At 38.6% G+C, this 22178-nt stretch overlaps 1 protein-coding gene across 5 annotated transcripts in view; it reads right to left on the bottom strand.

Moving 5' to 3' along the window:
- Positions 1-19614, bottom strand: part of mcm10 (minichromosome maintenance 10 replication initiation factor) — a 38150-nt gene extending 18536 nt beyond the window's left edge. For 2 of the 5 annotated variants that reach the window (XM_088348672.1, XM_088348671.1), the window contains exons 1-15: positions 19436-19614; positions 17337-17378; positions 16951-17211; positions 16514-16870; positions 16244-16442; positions 14369-14534; positions 14128-14295; positions 10225-10341; positions 9414-9604; positions 9234-9328; positions 5966-6079; positions 5452-5898; positions 3983-4110; positions 2052-2165; positions 1832-1977 (exon numbers count right to left, since the gene is read on the bottom strand). In XM_088348672.1, the coding sequence (XP_088204798.1) occupies positions 1832-1977; positions 2052-2165; positions 3983-4110; positions 5452-5898; positions 5966-6079; positions 9234-9328; positions 9414-9604; positions 10225-10341; positions 14128-14295; positions 14369-14534; positions 16244-16442; positions 16514-16870; positions 16951-17211; positions 17337-17343 (2510 nt within the window). In that variant the 5' untranslated portion in view covers positions 17344-17378; positions 19436-19614. The remainder of the gene's footprint in view (positions 1-1831; positions 1978-2051; positions 2166-3982; positions 4111-5451; positions 5899-5965; positions 6080-9233; positions 9329-9413; positions 9605-10224; positions 10342-14127; positions 14296-14368; positions 14535-16243; positions 16443-16513; positions 16871-16950; positions 17212-17336; positions 17379-19435) is intronic. The other 3 variants (XM_088348673.1, XM_088348674.1, XM_088348675.1) reach the window with 3 other exon arrangements.
- Between the last annotated feature and the right edge of the window lie 2564 nt (positions 19615-22178).

Here is a 22178-nt window from a genome sequence, read left to right as displayed (position 1 = left end):
AAACAAGAGTAAGAAAATATAGAGAAAATGAAAAAATCAAAAGAGTAAAAGTAGGTAAAAAGACACAGCAGAGAAAGAGACAGAGGAACAAAGAAAGAGAAAAAGAGAGACAGAGAGAGTGAAAGAGAGAGAAATACAGTGAGAGAAAAAGGTTGTAGCAAAACCAGTCTCCAGACCAGACCCAAATCTTTGGAGGGAGTTCAAACTCAGTGTTTCTCAGTGTTTCTTAGTGACAGCCCAGAAACCTGACTGATCTAGAGTGGAGGAGTGGGCCAAGATCCCTCCTGCAATGTGTGCAAACCTGGTTAAAGACTACAATGAAATGAAATGATCTATGAAATGATCTGCATTTATATAGCACTTTTCAAGTCAATGACTTCCCAAAGTGCTTTACAGTGTGCTTCACATTTCCCAATAGCGGCCTTGTATTGCAGCCATATAAGACGCTAACCTGCTTATTGGGGGTATTAGGGGTTCAGTGTCTTACCCAAGGACACTTCGACATATTACACGGACAAGCCGGGATTCGAACTGGGATCCCTTGATCCTAAGACGAGCGCTCTACCTCCTGAGCTACTTCCGCCCCAAGAAACGTTTGACCTCTGTTATAGCCAACAAAGGCTACTGAACCAAATATCAGGTGATTAAGTACTTATTTGCAGCTATATCACACAAATTAAACAGAACATTAGTTCAAACATAATTTAAAAAAAAGTAATTTAGCTACTGATTTGGTCCAAACCATGCCAGCAGATAGGAAGAATCGTGAGCGTTATTTTCCCCAAAAAAAAAGAACATGAACCTACATAATAATATTTTAATTAGCCTGCGAAAAGTGAAAAGAATTGCAAAAATGACACCAAGATGTAGGCTGACAATTTTAATGGTTAATATGAAGAAAGACTATCTTATGACGTGTACTGAATTAGCAAAATGTTTTGACATAAAGTAATCAGACTTCTATCGTTGAAAAACAAATAACAATGAAAAATATTGACGATAGAGAAGCAGAAATTTCGATGATATGCAGTTTTATAGTCCAGTGTCAGTATAAGAATAATTTATAAGTTTATGAATTCTTAAGTGTCGATTAATCAAGTCATAGTCAAACCTTTCGATCAAATCAACCAAAATAAAATGACTTCTTTTAAATTGCCAATATTGAACTTAAAAAAACAAGAGCTGCCAAAAACTCCACCTCATAGTCTACAAAACTGATGTTTTATATTATATATGTTATACTGTATTTCACCAGGATATCGCTTCCCCACCTCACAATGTTTTCACTTTACAGTGAGGAGTAAGAGATTGTATAATATCAACAACTAATTATTTCACGTGCCCAAAAACTTTGCAGTGTTTCTGCATATCTCTAAGATACCTTTCAGCTATTAGTTGAGTAGTTTCAATGCCTTTTTGCTTTATTCAGTTCATAATCTCATGTGCTTCCTAAAAAAATGCGTACAGGAGTGAAGTTTTTTTTTTTACTGTTTTTAATTACTATGGGTCTAAGGCTTGCATTAATGCTAAAAATAAAATAAAAACATGATAACCAAAGAAATGAAGTTTGTGATTATTATTAAAGTATGAAGAAGGCACACAAATCATTACCGTCGCTAAGGAATATGGCCGTAACCAATTGACGATCAAGACTAGATTTAAAAGTAAGGACCCAGGTCGAGCTAAGAAATCTATCCTTGCCCGTTGAAGTTAAAGGTTTCATTTTTAATCCACCACCTCCTGTGCCTCCTCTGCATCCACCTGCTACTCCAATCAATTAGCTCAAGTGCATATCATTTCAATGACTCAAAAAGAAAAGGTGGCGCCGTACCTGCAGTGTTTGTGTGGCAGTCGGTCAAGGGCGATGGCTCGCTGGCCGCACAGACACTTGAAGAAACGTTTGATGGCGTCGTGCCAGTGCAGGGGGTGATCCTCGCCCACACAACGATCCGCCGGTTTAAAATATGTATAGTTGCACTGGAGAGTTAAGGACACCATAACAAAATGTAAACTCAGTATTCATCCTTGGCATGTAGGAAATGGAAATCGACCTTTTTACAGGAAACGGCACGACACTTAATCTCCCGGATGCCCTTCATTTTCTCCTCCATCTGCTCCTTTTTTACCAGATGGTCAAAGTATTGCTCCTGTAGCTGATACTCGGCCTTGGGACAACAAAAGTCAATGTTTACTTGATAGTCACAGAATAAACATTTCGTACAGTGCTATGCAAATATTGCCCCCTAAGAACTTTATGACATATAATGTCATATTTCAGGCTTTAAACCAATAGATGAAAAAATCAAAATATTTTGTAGGAATCAAAAAGCATGTGAGACACAATAGTGAAAATAAACCACATTTATCTAACGGTTTAAATTCTGCTAAAATAATAATAATAATAATAAATAAAGGTAATTGTTGCAAAATTATTGGCCCCCTTTGTACAACCTCCTTTTGCTGAGATCACAGCCAAGTCATTTAGAAGATTTGCTGGAGAGCATCGAGCCGCAGCATCCATTGTATGCGCCGCCATGTTCCATCATCAACAGCCACAGGTCTTTTTGGGCATGTCTCTATAAGTTTAGCACATCTTGAAACAGAAATAAATGCCCATACTTCCTTAGGAAACAGCTCAAAGCCCTTTAGATTTAATGATGATAGTATGTGCACAGCATTTTTTACATCTTTCCACAAATGCTCTATATGATTGAGGTCAGGACTTTGGCTTGGCCATTCTAACTCCTTTTTAGTGTTAGATTTAAACCATTCCATTGTAGATTTTTCTTTATGTTTAGGTTAGGGTTGTTGTCCTGTTCGAAGGTGAACCTGCGCCCCTTTCTCAGGTCTCCTGCAGACTCCAGTAGATTTTCTGTCAGAATCGCCCTGTAATTGGCTTTATCCATCTTCCCATCGACTATAACGATCTTCCCAGTCCCTGCTGAAGAGAGCCACCCCAAAGCATGATGCTGCCACAGTGTTTGATAGTGTGGATGGTGTTTTCAGGGTGATATGCAGTGTTACTCTTATGGCCAATGGAAAGGCTTTGCATTCAGACTGAAAAGTTCAATTTTGGTTTTGTCTGACCAGAGCACCTTAGTCCACATGTCATTTGTGTCTCTCATGGGGCTTCTTGCAAATGCCAAAAGAGCCTCCAATGTAATCTTTCTGAAAGAGCTTTTTTCTTGCCACTCCTCCAAAAAGGGCAGATCTACGCAGAGTACGACTAATAGTTGTGTTATCCAGATTTTCCCATTTCAGCTGCGTATGCTTGCAGGTCATCCAATGTGTCTTGATTGGTTCTCTGATTACTTTTCTTCTCGTTTGGGCCAAAGGTTTAAAAGACAGACAGGTCTTGGGAGCTGAATGTTAGAAAAGCTTCTTGTATCCCATTCTTAATAAGAACTTTTCCACAAATTAACCTGGACCTGCTTGGTGTGATCTTTGATCATCATAATGTTGTCTGTTCTCTGGTGTCTCCTTTAACTTATACTTTATGTTAATAATATGTGTATCATTTGCCCTCAAGTAGGTTAATAGTCTGTAATAATAGTTTGCAATAGTCTTTGATCTGTGCAGCCCTTTGAGACTCTTTGTGATTAGGGGCTATACAAATAAACATGACTTGACTTGACTTCTGAGCCCTTCACAGAGCAGGGGCATTTAAACAGAGACCTAATGTCACACAGTTGCACTTTGTTTGTCATAGTTGGTCGTTTAGGATGACTTTGGATCATTCAGAAGTCATTAGGGAACTTCTGGAGTCTGTTGGCGGAGATAAGAGAACGGGGGCAATATTTTTGCAGTACCTACTTTTCAGTATTTTTTGTTAGTAATATATTAAAAAAACATTGAAATAAGTTCATTCCACTTTACGATCGATTTTAGCTTTAAGTTTAAAACCTGAAATATGGAAACATGTCAAAAGTACTTGGTGGGCCAAAACTTTTGCAAGGCACTGAAAGTTTTTGTTTGTTCTTACCGCCTGTAGGATGGCCCCATGAAGAGATTTTGCATTGAGGATCTTTTGAAATTCCTCTGACTGAAGGTAGCTGAGTTCTCGCTTTCTCTTCTCGACTGGCCCGACCTTAGCATCCCCAGATTCGGCTCCTGAGTATCAGAGTGTGAAGATGTTAAATAATTTCATTTGTGCAGCCCTTAATCACAATAAGTCTCAAAGGGCTGTACAGACTAAAGAATACCCTGATCTGAAACCTACATGAGGGCAATGAAACACACAAAAAACTCGATGAAGAAACCTTGACAAGGAGCCACAACTTCCAAGGCTTTTGTATACTTTTCACTACTCTTAGTACTTTTCTGTACTTTTCATACTTTTAAGGATGAAAAAAAAACTATTATATATATATATATATATATATATATGTATTTTTTATTTTGTCATTTGTTTGTGGAGTTTGCATGGTCTCCCCGTGCTTGCGTGGGTTTCTGCCGGGCACTCCAGTTTCCTCCCACATTCTAAAAACATGCATGTCAGGTTAATTGGTTCAAATTGTCCCTAGGTGTGAATAAGTGAGTGTGTTATCAGTGCAAATAAGTGGTTCTCATAGTTAAGTTGGAGGGCTGTAATACTCCTTTGATCCAGGAGAGGGGGCCTTGAGACCGTTTTTATATTACAAGTATTACAAACAAAATTGGCATGAAACATTCAAACAAAAATTTTCAACAGAACAGGAAGTGCTGCAGAAACACAGAGATTTTTTAAAAAAAAGAAGAAAAGAAATAGATAGAATAAATCAAGTAAAAAGAAAAATGATGAAATGTTTACTTTAACACAAGTTTCTTATGCCTCTTACCGTATACACGATTTGCACATCGGGAATGTTTAGAATTTTCAAAGATTCAACAAAAAAAAGCAAATTTGTTGACAACAGTTTAAAAAGTGGGTTTACATGTTTAATATTTTTGGCGGATAAAATCTTATGTCTTTTGTTTTGTATGATGATTTTAAATGTATTGTGATCTTTGGATAGGGTGGTAGGAACAATAGAATCTTACACATTAGCAGGTGTATAGCATACATTTGCATGTAATTTGAATTTATTTGACAAACACTTAAATGTTTTATTCTTCTATATTACAGAATATCCTGTCTTGTTGTGCAGTAAAATTTTAACTTGCAACATGGCGAAGACCAAATAGCTGTCTATAGACACCAGAGACAAAATTCAGTCCAAAACTTCAATATTTGAATACAGGAATATTTTTAAAATGTGTGTGACAATCCAATTAATCAATTATTCGAAAAAATATTCATCGATTATTAAAATAATCGTTATTCGCAGCCCTACTGCTTACAATAAACCATTTTGTAATTTTATATTTTTGATCCTGAATATTGAAGGCTCTGAAGGCATTACCTAATTACCATAGGTTTCGATCCCCTTTTATAATTTCAACTAAAACAGTGGTGAATGGTGGAATGATTACCATTGGGTGATGTAAGATTCTTTTCCACACGTGTGTTGATGTCGCTGCTGCTTGTCCTTTTCCTCTTGACAGCGTTCGGGTCTTCCTTGGCCAGCGCCATCCCCTTTGCTCTTAGCTTCTTCAGAGCGGAAAGTTTAGCAGCAGAGAGGCAGTGGGCAGTGGCGGCAGGCACCGGAGACGAGCTGGTGTCAAAGAAGAGGACGTCCTCGCCCTTTGAAAATCCGCAACCCAGAGTGGGGGTGAGCGGTGTGGCGGGGCTGCGGGTGACCCCAAGAGCTACTTTGGGGGATGTCAGTGCATAAGACAAGGTGGACTTTTGCAAATCAGCCGACTTGGGGACCGCTGTCCTACGATGACGGTTCATCAAGAACTCCTTCTGCTTCTGCTGTTTGAGAAGGTCTGACGCTGAGATGGATTGAACAAGCGGTTCTTGTGGGTCTTTGGAGACTTGATGGGGAGAGAAAGTTAGCAGATTGAAAATGGGAGTTCACGCAAATTTGACCAGGTTGCGTACCTGCTGCTTGCCCTCCTGTCAGGTGCATCTTCAGCTGAAGAGCTCCTGGCGAAGGCACCGACATCAAGCTCTTGAATTCCTTTGAACAATTGGAAACTTCACCAGACCTTATGGCTAAAAGAAAAAAACCCACATGTATGAATGGAAAAGAAATGCCTTCCGAACATTTAGTTTTGACTTGATCAGAGTGAATTGCAGTAAAAAAGGGACATATAAGATTTCGCCACAAGTTTAATGTTTCATTTTTCTAAGTAGCACTTAAAGCTTCATTTTGAGGTCAAAGGTTATCACAATGTTATCACTTAAAAAAAACTGCAAACAAGCAGGAGATAGTGGCAGAGTTACACACAATTCGCCTGCATTTCTTAAATGCGCAGTAATAAACTCTTTTTTCATCTTTTTGATGGTTTGTTCTGTCCCGAACAGGCCTAATAAAAGTAAGATAGAAGCAAATAGGCGCAATGGAAAATAAAGAAGGGATATTTGAACTCAGTTTGGCATTGTTAACACGTACTAAATAGATAAGATATTTAACTTCCATCCATCCATCATCTGCACCGCTTATCCTCAGTAGGGTCGTGGGGATGCTGGAGCCCATCCCAGCTATCTTTGGGCAGTGGGGAGGGGACACCCTGAACTGGTTGCCAGTCAGTTGCAGGGCACAAAGGGACAGACAATTCGCTCACTCATTCACATCGAGGGACAATTTGGACCGGCCAATTAACCTGACATGCATGTTTTTGGAATGTGGGAGGAAACCGGAGTGCTCGGAGGAAACCCACGCAAGCACGGGGAGAACATGCAAACTCCACACAGGAGGTTCGATCTCATGACCTCAGAACTGTGCTGCACACGCACTAACCACTGCTCCACCGTGCTGCCCGATATTTAACTTTTAACATTCTAAAGACACCTCAAACTACACACCCCACTTTTAACTTTATTGTACACATTTGTTATGAATATAACGGTTTACTATTAGAGACTGTGAACGGATTTGTAAAAATCAACGTTTTTAATACAACGACGAACGTAGCTTGATTTTTTTCTAGTATTCTAATTTTAATGGATAATGTGTATTTATTAAATTTATATGAATTGGCGTAGGAAACTACAAAAGTAGAGTTGGTAACAGATTACCGACAAAATCAAGAGATTACTGTTTACTCTTTTTCATGTAATTATTATTTTGTGTTATGTCTAGGTAGAATGCTTACTAATGTTACCCTTATTGTGTTTTCCAGAGCATCCATCCATCGATTATCGGCACCACTTATCCTCAGTAGGGTGACGCGGGTCCTAGAGCCTATCACAGCTGTCCTCGGGCAGTGGGCAGGGGACACCCTGAACTGGTTGCCAGCCAGTCACAGGGCACACAGAGACAGACAACTCATTCGCTCATTCACACCAAGGGACAATTTGAAACGCCCAATTCACCTGAAATGCATGTTTTTGGAATGTGGGAGGAATTCGGAGTGCCCGGAGGAAACCCACACAAGCATTGGGAGAACATGCAAATTCCACACAGGAAGGTTTGATCCCATGACCTCAGAACTGTGCTGCGTACGCGTTAACCACTCAGCCGCCTTGCTGCCCGTTTTTCAGAACAGTGCCAGTTTGATTAACCAATTAAAAAAAGCACGCAAAAAGTGAAATTACTTTTTATTTATGTATTTACATTTGAAATGAAACAATATTTTAAATGTTGCTATTGATTTATGGCAACTGATCCATTATATATTTCATAAAACTCCGCATAGTTTTGAATGTAAAATGGTGTATTTCTTTTAGTTTATGTTTAGTAATTGATTAGTATTGATCTACCTCCGATCATAGGTTTCCAACCTTTTTCAAGCTGAGAGACACATTTTGTTACTTATTAGGGCAATGGGCACTGAGCTTGATATGCATTCCGAAAATAACAACTTATCACGTAATATTTATGTTATTACCAGGCTAATTATTAGAGGGTTAAATAGACTCAGTCAACCACTAAAACGATGATTTTAGTAGAAAATCACTATGACCCAGAACTGGTGAGCTAATTTTAAATCAGGTATGTGGGGCACCCCGTCTAATGTTTGTATTTTTCTTAAAAAAAAAACAAGTATCGTAATGTGGCATTGTAAAATACATAAGGTTCTTAGTATTTGGTAGCACATTTATGATGACAGTGAAAATAATGCTAAACTGTTTGTACTTCTGTAAAGTGTGGGTCCAATTTTCTGTTCTTGCTCAATATGCTTTTTCACATATTGTATGTGAAAAACATTTAAAGAAATTCATTCAAAGTGCCCTATTGTCAGGGTCAGTGGAGTGTTCCTTTAAAAATGAAATCCGATACAGTTACTAGTTACCTGTTGAAAATTTTAACTTAATCCGAACACTATAATATTAAAGCAACGAAACTGGAATACTTTTGAATTACTCCAATACCAAATATGCTAATAAAAGACCAAATAAAAAATATACTGTAAGTACAGTTTTAAATTTCTGTCTAAAATAGATGAACAGTATAACCTTGAAAAAATATTGGTGGAAACCAATTTTGGGTAGTTGCTTGGAGTCCAGGAAAAAAGTGCTCAAATTTTAACCACGTAGCATAAAGAAAACTTTCTCTCTCCCATTGCAGACAAGATATGCTCCGGTTTATACTTTACTTTAAGGGGACATTAAGAACTTGACAATAGGGTGATCGAAAAATGGATTTTGAACACCAATTTACTGTTAAGTACAAAAGGAAGATAATTAAATTTACTAAAAGTCCCTGAATGCATCACTTAAGAGCGACTTCTCTCCTTCGTGCCTATTTTCACATGTTACAGCCTCACGAAACTTCAGGGGAGCACCAACTCAACAAAACGAGTGCTGCTTTAAAGGAGAAATAAAACGCAGACAAGAAGAAACATGCTTTTATCAGCCACACATTCTGACAAACATGCATTGGGGGATAAGGTTCCATTTTGTACAATCTGCGCGACAGATACAGCTCGCTTGTGTGTAAACCTAATCTGTCTCTCTCGTGTCAGAGATTCAAATTATGACACAATTAGTCTATTGGCGCGTTCTGTTCACGAAATATAGTTTTAAATGAAATTGTAATCCTACAAAGTAATCCTTATTTTAACTAAATGTACCTGTAATTTTATTAGGTCTTCTTTTCTGTCACAGAATACAACCACATTTTTTTCTATCCTTATAACGCAACGCAATTTTATGTATTCTGTTACTCCTCAACACTGCTAATTGTAGTTGTAGTGGACCCTACCAAGCATTTTGGCCTGAAGGATGTGCCCAGCTGAACCTTTCACAAAGAGATTGTCCAGCGTTGCCTGTCGTTTTTTGGGGGGCTTCGATGCAGCTCTAAAACGTAAACACAGATCATTTTTTCCTTTTAGGAAAAATGTTGGCAAACATAACGCAAGCATAGAAGCCATCATGGACTCACAGCGAAGCCGCACAAGCCGCAGATGAGACGCCGCCGTAGTGGAAGCCCTCCTGGCAGATTCGAGCTCTAAGACTAGCGCCTTTGACTTTGTTAGGCGCCTTTCCAGAAAACGACGACTGCAGCTCGGATCGCTTGGAGCTCATCTTCTTGTACTGGGCTTTTACGTGATATTGGCAGTATTGACACTCATACTGAAAAGAGGAAGAAAGATACATTAGCTTTATGCAATTTACATGTAATAAAAGATTTGAAAAGATTCAATAATACAGCCACAAAACTTTATATTCATGTTTGCCGTCATGTGAAAAAAAGCATTTTTGGCTTCTCCGGTTTCAAGTGTCCTTTAAATGATTAAAAGATATATTAGAAAATAATTGTTAAAGTAGCTTTATCTGTCAAAAATAAATGTATTGTTCCTTTCACACAAAAATAACTATATCTCCCAATTAATGTTTTTGAGGAATAATGTTTTTTATAACCTCCGAAAAAAAAAAATCAAAAGCCTCTTAATCTCTTATCACATGACACTGAAGATATTTTAAATATTTATGTAAATATTGGGTTTTCACACTATTTTACTACGAATACTCAATTGATCAAGAACTTAAAATCATCAGGAAGAATAAAAAAAGGAATCTGATGAGAAATACTGTAAGATACATTTTTTTTAAATAGGAAAACATTTTTAGTCAAAACGATTCAATAGGCTAGATTACCAACAATCAGAAATGACCATACTTTGCCTGCAGCTTGTTTATAAGATACTAAAATTATAAATCTGATTAATCAATTTCTTGTGTCACCAAATTACCATGTTAACAAGCTGTGAGCAGGGTTCTCCGTTTATTTTCACAGCTTTGCATGTGCCAAAATCTTGAGCTTCACCCATTAGCAGCACCTTCTGGGGGTGATCCACTGTCAAACTGACCTGCAAGTTACAAACACAATCTTTTTTAACACAGCCCATAAAATCATCGGATGCTTCCTGCCCAGTCTGTAGGACATTGCTGGCTCGTGATACCGCAGCAGAGTCGACAACATTAACCCATGGATCACAAAAGGGCTTCAGAGGAAAATACGAGTGTAAACAGGAAAATAATCGTAATTTACACTCGTTTTAGATATATCAAAGGCTGGTGCTCTAAAGCAGTGTTTCTAAATATTAATTTTGGTGATAATTTTCTTCTTGTTTTACACATTTTATTTTAAAAGTGTGTGTTTTTTAGAAGGTCTTTTTTGTTCAGCCTACATTGGTTAAAAGTTAAATCAGTTTAAAGTGAAAAAATAAAGGCTAGCCCATGGGTCGGCCAGCAGTGGCACGCGAGGGGTTAACCGGTGGCACGCGAGCGCACGGCAAAATAATAATGATCATATTTTAAAAATGCGCATTTTTACCTGGAATTTAGACATTTTCAGTTGCGCGCCGTGTTATTTAGAGGCTTTACGTTAGCGCCACTCCTCCTCTGCTTCGTGTGTCAGCGTGTGTTTGTGCGGCGCCTCGCAGAGGAGAGATCCGTGTTTCAACCCAGCTAACGAAAAACACGCGCGCGATAAATGAATGAATCATGAGGGCTCTTCGAGCGAAAACATCTGGTTCTTTCCAGCCAGCATGCACAGACGAATGAGGCTTTGTTTAAAAAATGACAGGGAAGTTTTGTGCATTATGCCTCGAGAGCGTTGGATCTCACACAGCAAGTGTTAAACGTCATTACGACGCGAAACATGAACATGAATTCAGAGATGAGTCTGACATGGCGGAGACATAAAAACGCGCAGTGTCCAGGTACGGCAAACAAACACAGACCCTGAAGACCTTTGTCACTGCTAAAAACGGCACCACTGAAGCAAGCTATCACATTGCTCACTGCATAACAAAGCACAGAAAACCATTTACTGATGGCGAATATTTCAAAGAACAGTGTGTGTGCGTGTATGCGTGTGCGCGTGCCTTCTGCTTTGCTGCTGTTATTTCAAGTTTTTATATTTTCTACAACAAGATATAATTGATGAATGGTATGGTAGCTGTCCATAGCACTTGTTTTTTTGATTGTAGTTCATTGTTAATGAAGAATGGTTGATTCTGGCCAATTCTTGTGGCAAAAAGTTGAAGTCATGGATGGCTACAGGCCTTTCCACCTGTTATTCACATTCATTTTTTAGTTGCTTGATGAACAAGAAGATTAATTTCCTCAATAACGCCATCACGTGAAAAGAAAATATATAACATCCTTGGTGCATGCATTAAAACCATGGGGAGTAAAATATTCTATGAATACAAAAAACATACATTTGAAGAGTGTATTATGAGTGTATCATGAGCTGTTCTGTGTTACTTTGTGCTTATGCAACAAGTGAAAAAGTGAAATAAGGAAGTGAAATGAAGTGCTTGTACATTTTAATTTAAAAACTAAATATCGCTTCCAATGTTTTTGGATCCAGGCGGTTTCTTTTTTGCAGAGAATTTCACATGCTTAAAAAAAAGAAAAAAAACTCAGCTGGTACAGAATATGCCGGTGCATAGGTGTGTAATAGCAAGGTTCAGGGATCAGAATGGAGATTTTCATTTTCAGCTGAAATAGCCAGGGTCCAGGGGCCGCAGGCCCCGGCCAGGTCCAGGGCGGAGCCCGGTGGGGGGCTCAGGGGGGCAAACCCACCCGAAGCCAACGGCATTTATCTTATTTGTTATGTGAAAATTGCACTAGAATGAATTAAATCCAACAAAACAGAAACCATGTATTTTTTTCAGTTTTAAGATGTTTAAAACAATTGGGGGATTACAATGTTACAACCATCACCATTGTTGTTGTGTTTTGATGATGAAGATGGACCTTGTATTTAGCTACTAATCAACAATATATATGAAAATATATACATTAATAACCATTCATCATTAATTTGAAAATAGAATGCACAAACTGAACATGCTTAAAGAAAATACATGTCAGTCTGTGACAGTCTTCTCCAGCCATGACCACTTAAATTTATTCTTGATTCCTTTATCAATCTCAGAGACAAAAGCCTCGTCTTCTTTTCTTAGTATTTTCATATTTACTTTTTCAAACACTTATTTCACCGTTTGAAAAGACCGGAAGGAGCGCCATGTTTGAGAAAGCCAATGCTCTGAACAAAAGCTCCGCTGATTGGTTATCAGCGAACTTATCGACCAATGGTAGGAGTCGATCTATTTGTTGTGTGTTATAGATCTAATGCGCTGCGCTTCTTTTTGCCGATTTTTCTCGCGATCTCTAACTGCTAACTTGGGGTGATGAAACAGTCACGTATAATACCTCACCCCCCCAAAATATTTTCTCATCGAATTTAGACGATTTACGGGAATGACCTTTGGGGTTCAAAAACAGCGGAAATCCGCGGATCCGCGGAAAATTCTGATCCCTAAAGGTTGTAAGGAACTGGAAGTTCATATTTCTGTGATTCCCAGTAATAAGAGGAACTCTCAGCGTGTTTCTTTGACGTTTTAATTTTGAACCACACTCAAAAGCTAGTGATTTTTTTCCTGAATCAATCACATGGGACATCCACCATTACAAAATACTCGGCACACTAGGGCTGCACGATTTGGGGAAAAAAGCTAATTGCGGTTTTCCAGACCCTTATTGTAATTTCGATGCGATTTTTGATTTTAAAAGGAAACTGCATTTTCTGTGCTATTTGTTTTTTTTTTTTAGGAGTACTTAACCCTTGGCTGCATGAACTACTAGTTCATACACTCGTCCATGAGTGGGGTCAATGATTAGTGGGGAAAAAATAAAAAGTACTGACTGCATCATGTCATACATATGTTTTATGAGGAATACTTGGAATATGACAATATTACACCTTTTTTTCCCTTTAAATCCTTGGGGGAAAAAAACGCAGTGTTACGCGATTACACAATCGCACTATGTCACATTGCAAGTCAATCGTGCAGCCCTACGGAACATACTTTAGGAATTGAAGCAGAGAAGCACATCACTAGGTTCCCCATTATTATATACGTTTTTATCATTTCAAATTGTGTACACCGTGTAAAACGTTTTGTATGTGAATTTTTTTTTAAAAACTATTTATTTGTCCGACATAGTGTGTCTAGCTTTGAAATAATAAGTGCTGCATTGTGTTTGTAGAGTTTATTATCACTTAATAAGAGGATTGCAATTATTAATAAGGGGAGCAATTGCCTGAGTTTGACAGGAATGAGAATAACCTCCTGTAAACCATCACACAGGAACCAGCATCATCTTGTAGCAATAATCAAGAAAGGAGCGATACTGATATTTAATACTGTAAATCGATGGTTTTGCCCCCCTGCACGCCCCCGGAATCCCCTAGACTGTCAACTCACTGGGGTCTCACAAAGTTATATGGGAAACACTGAGAATGAAAAGAAAAAACTGATTGATTGAAAAATGTATATTGATATTGTATTTCTTTACCATTTTGCAAAATGTTCCTACTAAAGCCATTACACTATTTTCTGATGCAAAAAACTTAGGGCAATCTACAAACAATAAATTTTAAATATTGCCTATTCTAACATTCTATTTTTCTTATTTTTTTCTTTGAAGTTTTTATTACATGTTTATCCTGGAGTGCCACATTTGATTTTGTTGTAAATAACATTCCCTATAGTGTTAACAAAGACAATAAAGACAATTCTTATTCTAATACTTAAGAAAAAAAATAAGTATTTTAATAACGTTCTCTCTGAGCTCACCCCGTCGTATCCCTCCTTCTGCTTTATGGGGTTGGGGTTCAGAATTCCCACTACTGAGCCCATATCTGTCTTCCAGTGCTCCTTGTGGACATCGTTGAACAGCAAAAGCGTCACAAACACCTCCAGATTGTGGAGATCATTCAACTTCCAGACACTAAAAGTTTTACCCTTCATTCAAGGAATAACATAATTAAGTATAAATAATAAATCTGATCTCAAGTAAGCGCCGGTGAATATTTACACTGCTGCTGCTTTGCGGAGTTGCTTTGCTAACCAGCACACCAAATGTCACCCAGTCGCTGTCTTCCAGGTTTTCACGTTGGAGGCGTTCCGGTACTTGAGACAGGCGGATCAGACGGCGGTTAGCCATCTTGCGATCCATGTCACTGGATGAAACGCGGGGCTTTCTAGGACAACAATTTTAAAACATCCGATTTAATTTTCATAGATTTTCAGGAAAAGCCCGTGGACAAGTTATGAAAATAAATAAAATTAAAAAAATATATATATTTTTCTTTTTGAAGGGTCGTCACTACTTCGCAGATTTTCACTTTTTGCGGGTGGTTTTGTTCCCCATTAACAGGGTCTAAAAAATAATAATTAGTGAGCCGCTACTTTGCGGATTTTCACTTAAAAGATTTTGGTCCCCATTAACCGCGACAACCAACGTCTTACTGTATATACATACACATATATATACATACATACGTATACACACACACAAACACACACAGACACACACACACACACACGGTATATATTAGAATTTGCTGAGGTCATGGGATCAAACCTTCCTGTGTGGGATATGCATGTGCTCCCCATGCTTGTGTGGGTTTCCCCCCACATTCCAAAATCATATATTTCAGATTAATTGGCTGGTTCAAATTGTCCCTAGGTATGAATAAGCGAGTGAGTTGTCTGTCTCTGTGTGCCCTTCAACTGGCTGGCAACCAGTTCAGGGTGTCTCCTGCCCACTGCCTGAGGACAGCTGAGATGGGCTCCAGCACCCCTGCGACCTTACTGAGGATAAGCGGTTCAAATAACTGATGGATGGATATATTGAATTGAATAATTAGCATAAATATTTGAACTAGCATTTAAATGTGATTTTTTTTTAACTAATCATCGGTGAAGATTTTTTTTTAAATTTGACTTCACATGAGGCTAACCTAGAAGGAGCTGACATGATTGTCTGTCATCTTGCTACTACGGGTACCACAGAAAACCAAAAACGTTGCGAAGGCTGGGCAAATAAGTGAGAAGAAATATGGTGATGTTTGTTTCTTTTCGAGTGTCGGCAGTTTGTAATATTATTTGTGCTTTGATAGCAAATGTTTTTGGGTTGCGCTGCAATTATAACATAGTAATAACATGTAACAACATAATAAAATAAGCTCTTATTTTAGAAGTTTATATCAAAATGGGAGCCCTTTGTGCTAATTAGTAACAAAAAGTACTTCTCAGCATCAAAAAAATTGGTGGCCCCGGCACTACAGTATACAGTAACATCTAGTGGAGGAATATAGTGTCCCTTTAAATATGTGATCAATTCCGTGCAAAAAAAGAGCCTATAATTTATTTATGTAAATCACGCAGTGCCTTTTCTACAAGACGGATGTTTTAGTGGTTGACTGAGCCCATTTCAATCCCTCTAATAATTACAGCCTTGTAAAAACATAAAAATTACATATTAATTACACCCATTTATCTTATGCGCCACTTATCCTCGCTAATGGCTTGCGAGGGTGGTGGAGCCATCTTCCGGCAGTGGCCAGGGGACACCCTCAACTGGGTGCCAGACAGTCGCAGGGCACACAGAGTCAGACAACTCACTCACTCATTCATATCTAGGGACAATGCATGTTTTTGGTATGTGGGAAGAAACTGGAGTGCCCAGAGGAAACCGGTGCAGGCACAGGGAGAACATGCAAATTCTGCACGGGGAAGCTGCGGGCTAAGCACCCAGCCACCCAGTAGTAATGACATAATAAATTATTTTAGAAATGCATAGAAAACTGCTAGCCATTTGCGCTAATTGGTAACAAAAGTGTAGCTTTCAGCATAGAAAAGACTGGTGAACCCTGTCCGAAAAATGTCCTTACTCCTGAGTCCTAACCTGAGCCGCAATCCAGAATATTTCTCCATGGCCACATCTTTAGGAAGAGAGTCAAACTTTGGCAGTCCTACAGAAGATCTTGAGTGTGGTCTGCTCTGAGAGGTTCCAGCAGAACGTTGGTGAGAGGCCGGCTTGCTTGTGCTTTCCTCAGGCAGAAAAGAGCTTCCCATCCTAATCTCTACCAAAGGCAATCGAGCTTCTTAAAAAAAAAAGTATTGAAAAAGAAGAGCTCCTCAATCAATGTAATATTCAATCATGCGATGGTGGTACCTGGTGAAGTGTTGAGCTTGTTTTGATGGGCTGTTCTGGGTTTGCATTTAAAAGAGTCAGAATTGCTTAGCTCAGACATAAAGTCGGTGGACTCCTTCACCTTCTGGATTCCTGCTCTGGTTGGATTGTGTGATGTCACTGATAAATAAGTGGAAAATACAGTCATGGTGGTGACATTAATTCTCCTTCCGCAATTTGAATTTTTTTTACCAGGCTTCATTGGGATGTGTTTGGGAGTGGGTGGTGACAATTTCAGAGTGGGTAGTTTGATGGAAGAAGATGAGCAGGAAGCGCTTTGGCTTGCCTCCAGCTGTCTCTGCAGTGCCTGCATCTTTTCCTGCATCTGCCTCAACTGCTCTGAAGAGGATAAAAAGGGGAAAATTAATATTGCTATTAAAATAAATTTGCACTACACGTGCAAAAGCAGAGATACAAACCTTGTAGCTCCTCCTGAGATCTTAAATTAAGACAGCCACTGTCTTTGTCTTTCTTTTCTTTACCCACTTGCTCTTCTTTCTCAATATAATCCACGTCACCAAAAAGTGCTGTCAAGTCATCTGACGGCTCCACAAATTGTCCTTCCTCAGAATCCTCCCCGTCAAACATGTTCTCCAAATCGTCTTCCTGCTGCTTGTCCTCCTGCTCTCCGTCATTATTCTCAGCCATTAAGGCGACCAACATGTCCACATCGTCTTCACCTTCACAAAAGTACTTTTTAAATTACTGATAAACATGACTTTAAAGTAAATTACTCGCTGATTAAGACAAACCCAATTGTTTTGGGACAATGGTGTAAAGTTGGAGAAAATATTGAAATACTTACTATCCATTATATAGCGGGCTTTAATTCAGTACAGATGCCAAGCTGTCAAAGCACATTTAAAGCGAGAGTTAACATTACAGGTGGAAGTATTGGATACTTTTGCACATTAAAAAACAATGTTATATTCTTTCTTTATTTTGTCTCCCCGCTGAACACATGGTAAAAACATTAAAATTGTATATAAACCCATCCATCATCTGCACCGCTTATCCTCAGTAAGGTCGCACGTGTCCTCGAGCCCGTCCCAGCTATCTTCGGGCAGTGGGCAGGAACACCCTCAACTGGATGCCAGTTGCAGGGCACACAGAAGCAGACAATTCACTCGCTCATTCACACCTAGAGACAATTTAGAACGGCCAATTAACCTAAAATGCATGTTTTTGGAACTGGGGAGGAAACCGGAGTGCCTGGAGGAAACCGACGCAAGCACGGGGAGAACATGAAAACTCCTCACAGGAAGGCTGGTAGCTGGATTTGATCCCATGACCTCAAAACTGTGTCGCGACGCGCTAACCATCCGCTGTGCCGCCCGAGTATATAAACATTCAACATTGTATACATATATATATATATATATATATATATATATATATATATATATATATATATATATAATTTACATGTAAATGAAAAATAAAAAATATTAAGGGAGAGTCAGAATGACATTTTATTTTTATTTGGTGCAACGTGACTTGAGCTGGTAAGGTGGAGTTAGTTGGTGGATGCAGAGGGGAAGGAGACAGAAATTTAAAATTAATTTCAAAACTTCCACTTGGCCGGATAGTCATGCCCTTAGACAGGGTTCCTACAGCTTAAGGGAAGTTAATTCAAGACGTTCTAAGACTTTTTAAATGCCCTCTGAAATCAAATTTAAGACCCAGTCAACAGAAAAAAAACTTAAATGAAACAAATAAACATGAGCAAATAAAAATACTGTATGCTGTAAACGTAAATATTTTTTGCTACCAATACCCACTCACTTCAGGATCATTCAGCCAGGACACGATGCATGCTGACTATCCGTGAGGCAGCGAGACCATGAAAGGTGATCCGCGTCACAATGAGGAATAACTTTTGTATGTCGCCGTTCACTTATGTTCTTTTAAAGAGTGCAACAAACAAATAAACTAAATTAAACAACCAATAGGAAATTATTATATGGGATGGTATTAAAAGCCCCAGTGTGTAATATTTTACAACTAGATGGCACTGTATGGTCTAATGCACAACTCTTAAACTAGCTGCCCCACGGCGTTGTGGCCCTCAGGATGATACTTTGAGGCCCCTGCCTTATTAGGAAATTCAAAGGGAAAGTGTGTATATTTTGACAACTAAATATTGCAGTATTCTGTCATGAAACCTAAAACGAGTGCTAAAAATCACAAGTAAACGTACAATCTACGGAGACTCAAAGAGATCATAAAGCAATTTTTTTTTCTATTTTCTTGCCAGGTTTTTTGTTTTTTTCGGGTACCTGTAGCAGCAAGATGGCTGACAGTAATGTCATCTCCATTTGGGTGAGGTTGTATACAGAGTCCCTTAAAATGCAGCCGTAGTGGATTATGGACGAAATAATTAATAATGGAACATATTTTTTTTTATCTTCATATTAATTCTTAATTGTTATTTTTCTGTTTTTTTGTGTGTAGGAAATTAATTATTTGAGAACAATGTTTTTATCGGAACATTTTTTGCGGAAAATCCAATTTGGCCGAACCTTACCTAGACCCTAGCAGCCCCCAAGTCAATTGAGTTTGAGACCCCTGATCTAATGCTAACAGAACCAGTGCCAGTATACAGCCTAGCAGCAAGGTGACAGACAAAAATGTCGGCGACCTTAGGTAGAAATTCCTTTAAGTAAATATACATTTCTCAATCTATGATTAAAAAAAAATAATAACATTGGCCTGGTAGTTCAGATATTTTTGCCCAGTATTTATATCAATCATATTTTTTTTACTGAATTAAACTTTATTTGTAACAGGAGGCACTAAATATTAAATACTGTACTGTCCCTTAAAATAAAATGTAAATTTTTCGGTACACTAAATTCGATGTAAAAGGTAAAGTAGACACGAATCAAAAGGCGACGAACTTACCAGCAAACGGCCAGTTTATTCAACTTTTTATCAGGTTATTTGAATTGAGGGATTTACAACCGCTTGGTCGCTAAAGCATTAAAACCGAAACAAATATATTTTTTGAATAAAAGAATCCGAGAGTCAATACTCGAAGTGTAAAAATCTAAACTGGCGCTAAAAATGAGGACCACGCAGTGTTGCCAATGTACTTTTAGGTGCCTAATGCGTGCCTGAGTATAACACTATCGTCAAATTTGGCCTTATTTCCTGAACTGGTTCCTATTTTTATTCATCATCAACATTACTATTATTTATCTGTTCTTTTTTCCCACATGAAAAGCGTTTCAGCCAAAACTTACAGAAAATTAAGATATTTTTTTTCTACACTTTTCTACATTTTAGTGTATTTAATATTCTTAGTACACTTTTAATTTGTCCAAGACAATAAAAAAATCAAATTGAGTATAAATGAACACAATTTAATTGTTTTGCTTGTCAGAAAGGAAAGTTCTAACAATGATATTTACATTTTGATCCAAATAAAACGGCACACTTTGCTCTGCCAAAGTAGGACCGCACTTCAACAAGGGTCTGCAGAGTACAAAATGATGCGCAATTAGTGTTAACGTTTCCCAAGTAGAAACATTTGAATTAAAATACATTTTCCATTGGACGTGGTCACAAACAAATTGTTAAGGAAATGCCTAATTGAGTAATAGCAAAAGAAACAGAAATATTATTTAATTTCCTCGTATATTCCAGGGTTTGCACCAAGCTGTTTATAAAGGTCCCAGGGCTTCCCTGTCTCTGCAGTTTCCTCATCACCTGTCACCACATCCTTATATACTTTCTTTTTTTTCTCTGTGCAATAAACTCTCTTTTGTGACACTTACTGTTTGGTCAACGTACAAAAATAAAGGAATTAACCTGAAACTTTATCCAGGGGCGATTTTTGTTTCAGAGCATGGGGTGCTGAGTACGTTAAAAATATAATTTGACTTGAACTGATTCAGGATCATTCAACACTGTTCAGGAGTGTCGCCTCATATAAATTAGGAGGAGGTTTAGTTTATTTCTTTATAGTTACTGTGGGTAATAGACTCACACCTGAACATAGTGCTTTTTACATGAAACACTACTGATGATATCAAAGTCATGGTATTGGGTGGTAAAATAGTTCAACATAACCACTGTATAACTTACACCGCAATACACCGGAGCCTCTGCAGACTCCGCCACTATGCTGCAAGTGACACAAGCGGAGCGAGAGTACCAGAAAGGGGCCGAGAGCGGTGCTAGAAATCAAATGGAATTAACAATTTCTAGGCAGTGGAGTATTTCCAACACTGCGTTGGTAGCATTTTTGTTTTTTGTCTTTATGAAGGAAAAGAGGGTTTTAAAATGCTCTAATTTTGGGAAGTGCTTGGGTTGGGTTTGAAACAGCCCCAAAAACGATCTGGTTATGCCCATACTTTATCTAAAGATAGTTATTTTAGTTATTGGAGGCATGTGCAGATGATCCAGCTCTGAGTATGTCTAGACTCTAGACGTTTCCAAAAGTGGCCATTTAGAGACTCCAAAAGGACCAGTGACTGGTGACAACATACAGACACTTATTTGCTTCTCAACAGTCTGACGAACGGAATGTTAACGGGCTAAAGCATGTCACTAGTATTAACCGTTGGCTGCATAAGTGGGATAAAAAAATAACCCCATGGGTTGTTATTCTTCAAAATGTTAAAAAAAAAGTTGCCATATTCCAGGTATTCTACATAAAACATGTGGTTGACATGATGCCATTAGTATTTTTATTGGCCTGCTTTTCGTAAAGAAAAAAATGTGAAAAAGGAGAAAAGAAAGGGCTAAAAAGAAAAATCAGAATAACAAAGGGAAAAAAAGGAAGACATTTTTTTCTGGTACTCTTGCCAGCACGCAGGTGGAATATTAGTTCATGTTATGTTGAATAAATGCGGATTTCTCCACCTACGGGTGTTTTAAAGCATGCATGTGTATATAATAGTTAAGATATTTTTGCTTAGCTTTAAATCAATATTTTTTGATGAGTTTTTACCACCAGGAGGCTCTTAAATATGTCCCTTTAAACTTAAATATTGAAGCGGGGGGGGGGACCTCAAACTCTCCACCCGCAGGCTGCAATTGGCTGCAAGTTTGGGACACCTGTTGTACAGTATTCCACATCGTAACATAAAAATATTGTGAACGAGGGGCGACTATGTACGTATATGGATATATATCGGGACGTCGCTGGGTGGTTAGCACGCAGCCCCATGGTACAGAGGTCCAAGGTTTCGATTCCAGCTACCGCAGCCTCCCCGTGCTGAGTTTGTGAGTTTTACCTGTACATGCATGGGTTTCCTCCGGGCACTCAGTTTTTCTCCCACATTCCAAAAACATGCAATTTTGGTTAATTGGCCAGTCGAAATTGTCCCCAGGTGTGAATGAGCAAGTGAGTTGTCTGTCTCTGTGTGCCCTGCAACTGGCTGGCGACCAGTTCAAGGTGTCCCCTGCCTACTGCCCAAAAATATCTGGGATGGGCTCAGCACCCCTGCGACCCTACTGAGGATAAGCGGTGCATAAAATGAATGAATGGCCGGTCCAAATTGTCCCTAGGTGTTTATGAGTGAGTTGTCGTCTCAGTGTGCCCTGCAACTGGCTGGCAACCAGTTCAGGGTGTCCCCTCCCACTGCCCAAGGATAGCTGGGATGGGCTCCAGCACACCTGCCACCTGAGGATGAGTGGT

The sequence above is a fragment of the Urocampus carinirostris genome, chromosome 11 (assembly GCF_059441175.1).
Source record: "Urocampus carinirostris isolate Australia breed hairy pipefish chromosome 11, RoL_Ucar_1.0, whole genome shotgun sequence".
Taxonomy (NCBI): Eukaryota; Metazoa; Chordata; class Actinopteri; order Syngnathiformes; family Syngnathidae; genus Urocampus; species Urocampus carinirostris.
The sequence above is the reverse complement of the archived record's forward strand: the minus strand, read 5'-3'. Positions and strand labels throughout refer to the sequence as shown.